Here is a 4,995-nt window from a genome sequence, read left to right as displayed (position 1 = left end):
CAAGAGTCGTCAATTCCTTTGATTTGAATTAGGAATCCAGCAGTCCGCAAATTAGCCGCGCGCGTGCCAAGAATGGGTCCAGTATTATGCATGTGTATCCACACAAAAACAAAAAGCATTCTGCATGTGTCCTTTGTCTGCATATACTATATGTATATATGGTGGGACCCAGTAGAGGAAATTACCAACCCCTTGAAATGCCTTTGGCAAGCAGGCAGGCCCTATATATAGGACACCATTCGTTTACATTTTGTTCAAACATATAGGCAAGCCTGCTGCAACTCATCACCATCCATCGCGCGCATATCGCACATAAGGAAAAAAATGACCCCTGATATGTGCCTTGTTTTGATAGCACTCCTCGCTGCGTCACTTGTGTACTACGTGTACGTGATGAGAAGAGGTGCGCGGCGTTGGCCGCCGGGCCCCTGTCCGTTGCCCATAGTCGGCCACCTCCTCCACCTTCGCGGCGGTAACCTCCACCACAACCTCGCGCGCATGGCGCTCGCCCATGGCCCTGTCATGACGCTCAAGCTGGGTACGGTGACCACCGTGTTTGTGTCCTCCCGGGACGCGGCATGGGAGGCCTTTGCCAAGCATGACCGCCGCATCGCCGCGCGGACCGTCCCGGACACGAGGCGCGCAATGGCGCACGCCGACCGCTCTATGGTGTGGTTGCCCAGCTCCGACCCACTCTGGAAGACGCTGCGTGGCATCGCCGCCACGCACATATTCTCGCCGCGCAGCCTCGCCGCCGCGCAGGGCGCCCGGGAGCGCGCCATGCACCGCATGCTGGAAGACTTCCGCCGCCATGCCGGGCAGGTCGTCGGCATTGGCCACGTCCTGTACCACGGCATGTTCGACCTGCTGACCAACACACTCTTCTCCGTCGACGGCCAGGACCAGCTGAGGGACCTTCTGGAGGACATCGTGGGTCTTCTCGCCGAGCCCAACGTGTCGGACTTGTACCCATTGCTCCGGGTGCTGGACCTGCAGGGCCTTCGCCGGTGGACGACCACGCACATGAACCGCGTCTTCCATGTGATGGACAAGATCATCGACACCCGGCTGGGACTGGGCCTGGGCGAGGGCAAGCATCACCACCACCACGACGTCCTCGACGCCCTCCTGGCGCTCATGACCACCGGCAAGCTGAGCCGCCGCGATGTCAAAGCCATGTTATTCGACATCCTGGCGGCGGGCACGGAGACAACCAAGATCACGGTGGAGTGGGCCATGGCGGAGCTGATGCGGAACCCGGACGTTATGGCGGCGGTGCGCGCCGAGATGAAGGCCGCCCTCCCGCAGGAGATGGTGATCACGGAGGCAGACGTGGCGAAGCTGCCGTACCTGCAGGCCGCGGTGAAGGAGTCGATGCGGCTGCACCCCGTGGCGCCGCTGCTGCTACCACGCATGGTGGTGGAGGAGGGCGTCGAGATAGGCGGCTACGCCGTGCCCAAAGGCGCCACCCTGATCTTCAACTCGTGGTCCATCATGCGCGACCCGACGGCATGGGAGAGGCCCGACGAGTTCCTGCCGGAGCGTTTCCTCGGCAAGACGGAGCTCGGCATGTGGGGGAAGGAGGTCAAGTTCATCCCGCTGGGCAGCGGACGAAGGCTCTGCCCGGCATTGCCCATGGTGGAGCTCCTCGTGCCCTTCATGGTCGCATCCATGCTGCATGCTTTCCAGTGGAGGCTGCCCGAGGGCATGTCACCTCACCAGGTCGACGTCACCGAAAGGTATACAAGCGACGATATCCTCGTCATGGACGTGCCTCTCAAGCTTGTGCCCATGGTCACCACCACCTAGCTAGTCGGTCACTCGCCGACTACTTTATTACCTTCTCTACCTACTTTCTACTCACTCCGTTCCTAAATATAAGACCATGTAGAGATTTCACTGTAGACTACATACGGAGCAAAATGAGTAAATCCACACTTTAAAGTATGTCTACATACACCCGTACGTAGTTCATAGTGCAATCTATATAAAGTCTTATATTTAGGAACGGAGGGAGTACTACTATTGGTTGGTTTGCATCGCGATGCATGCATGTCACTGTATTGTTTTTTTTTTTGCGGGAAGTCACTGTATTTCTATTGCAGTACAAAATCGTCTATATATGCAGTTGATGGATGTAGTGACCGTTTACCTTTACGGTTCACTTGATTCGGACATATACATGAAGGTTCCTGATGGAGTCCCAATCCCGAATCCAAACGCAAAACGCAATGCATATTGTGTAAAATTAAACAAGTATTTATACGGCTTAAAATAGTCGGGTCGCATGTGGTACAACCGACTTAGTGAGTTCTTTTTGAAAAAAGGATACTCAAATAATGATGATTGTCCATGTGTTTTCACAAAAAAGTCCGCAACCGGATTTTGCATTATTTCAGTGTATGTTGATGATCTTAATATCATTGAAACCACTGAAGATATTGATGAAGCACGCAATCACTTAAAGACGGAATTTGAAATGAAGGATTTGGGTAAAACCAAATTTTGCTTAGGATTACAACTCGAGCACCTTCCCTCAGGTATTTTGGTTCATCAAACCGCATATATCCAGAAAATATTGGAGAAATTCAATATGGACAAATCCTATCAATCCAAAACTCCCATGGTTGTTCGATCTCTAGACATAGAGAAAGATCAATTTAGACCAAGGGATGAAGGAGAAGAGATATTGGGACCTGAAGTCCCATATCTTAGTGCCGTTGGAGCGCTCATGTATCTTGCAAATTGCACGAGGCCTGACATTGCATTTGCAGTGAATTTACTGGCTAGACATAGCGCAACTCCCACTAAACGCCATTGGACTGGAGTTAAGAATGTCTTTCGATATCTACAAGGCACAAAGGATCTTGACCTATTCTTTCAATTTCAAAGAAATTTGGACATTGATTTGATTGGGTATACAGATGCTGGCTACTTATCTGACCCCCACAATGCCAGATCACAAACCGGTTTTGTATTCCTACATGGTGGGACAACCATCTCATGGAAGTCTTCTAAACAGACTCTAATGGCTACATCCACCAATCATTCTGAAATAATCGCATTATATGAGGCATCACGCGAATGTGTATGACTTCGCAGAATGATAAACCACATACAACAATCGTGTGGTAAAGGTCTTATCGAATCTCCAACCATTATCTACGAAGATAATGCTACTTGTGTTGCTCAAATGCAAACGGGTTACATAAAGAGCAATATCACTAAGCATATATATTTCTCCTAAATTATTTTTTCCCCATCAATTACAGAAGAAAGGAAAGATAAACATTTTACAAGTCAAATCGTGCGATAATCTCGGTGACCCATTAACAAAATCACTCCCAGCTTCAACATTCGAAAAATATGTTCATGGGATAGGTATGCGACGACTTCGGGATTTGCAAAGATCAGGGGGAGTTTCTCTCTGAAAAATAACCCGTTCAAACATTATATTACACTCTTTTCCCTTTATGAGTTTACTCATCTGTTCTCATCAAGGTTTTTAATGAGGTAATATCAACACAAGAATATATGTCATACATCCTATTTTCCCCACTGGGGTTTTTAACGGAAGTATACAAGACATATTAATTGTCTTCTAAACTTACCAATGAGTTTTATCCTTTCAAGGTTTTCTCATATAAGTTATCAAAGAGACAATGATCATTATATGTTGTATCATTTTCTCCTTACTTTTTCCATCGGGTTTTAAAGGAGTTTTCACAACATATCAAATACTATTCTCCTTATATTTTTCTTACAGGATTTTTGAAGGAGTAACTATTAACTTCAAAGATCATCAAGACTACATGTAGTATCTTCAAGATTATACAAGGACAAGAGACATACAAGACATAGCTTTGTGCAAGGGGGAGTGTTAGGATTAGATGTTAACTGCTTTAAGCAGTTAACCTAGTGCCCAAAGCCCGCCTTTTCCTCTTTACATGCGCCTGTTTGGAGCGCACGGACGCCTCTCCCTCTAGCGACGCCTCCTACAGGCGCCTTTACCTTGTAACCGACATTCCTAAATTATTGATGATCAATGAAGACAACAATTCATTCATTCACTTTCATTCATAATACGTTTTGAGTATTGATTCCGATCGAGCTGACGTGGCATTTGTTGTTTCATTATAAGTGCCCATCGGTCGCGGTAGCGAACGGAGGAAACGCGCTGCGCTTTTGTCGTCTCCTTCGTCCGCGTGATTGCAGGGCTGACGAACTGTGGATAGTGCGGTTGTGCCTCCGAACGGAGGAGGCACAACCACAGCGCGGAGGAGGCCGCTGTGGATACTGCGGTTGTGCGTCCTGGATAGTGGGACATGTTAAACATGAAATGAATGCAGATAAATACATGCTTTAAACACACACAAGATGTGATGCAACATGCCAAGTCAGGGGTTATTCTTGCCACCGACGTGTCTGGCATATGCGAGGAAAGCAAAATCGCATTGACGAAGTTGCCCACCGTGACTAACGAAGGAGGAGACCACATCACCAGCAGGAAATGAGCAAAACAGGCAAATCAAAGAGAGAAGCACAGTACAGGAGGAGCATGTCGTCAAACGGCACCAAAGGAACCAACGGCCCTTTCATCACTCCAGCTTAGCTTGTAGGAGCATCTCCAACGGCCGCGTCAAAACGCGTCCGTACGTTAAAACTTTATTTTAACGCGTGCGAGACGCTTCACGTGCTCCAACGGACGCGGTAACTAGCGCGTACGGAAAACGATTACGCGTGCGGGAAAGAAGACGGGCGGGCGCGTGCGGGAAAGAAGGCGGGCGGGCGTCCAGCACGCTTATAAAATACAGCGATCGTCACACGCACTTTCACCGAATCTCAGTCGCCCATGTCCCGCCACGCGCCCTCCTTTTGGGCTTCTGCTGGAGTGTCCCGCGCGCGCCTAATTTTTGGGCTTCCGCTGGAGGCAGCGTTCCACGACGCGCTAAATTTTTGGATGGGCGCGCCGTAAACAGATATTTTGTGCGCGGC

The 4,995-nt window shown here is 49.2% G+C and overlaps 1 protein-coding gene across 1 annotated transcript; it reads left to right on the top strand.

Moving 5' to 3' along the window:
• Nucleotides 1-276: 276 nt before the first annotated feature.
• LOC123406014 (cytochrome P450 76M5-like) lies at nt 277-1,866 on the top strand. Its single transcript, XM_045099516.1, has one exon. The coding sequence runs from the start codon at nt 325-327 to the stop codon at nt 1,807-1,809; it is 1,485 nt and encodes a 494-aa protein (XP_044955451.1). The 5' UTR covers nt 277-324; the 3' UTR covers nt 1,810-1,866.
• The last annotated feature ends 3,129 nt before the right edge of the window (nt 1,867-4,995 follow it).

Source organism: Hordeum vulgare, chromosome 6H, assembly GCF_904849725.1.
Source record: "Hordeum vulgare subsp. vulgare chromosome 6H, MorexV3_pseudomolecules_assembly, whole genome shotgun sequence".
Lineage (NCBI taxonomy): Eukaryota > Viridiplantae > Streptophyta > Magnoliopsida > Poales > Poaceae > Hordeum > Hordeum vulgare.
Note: the sequence above shows the minus strand (reverse complement) of the source record. Positions and strands in the feature narration are given on the sequence as shown.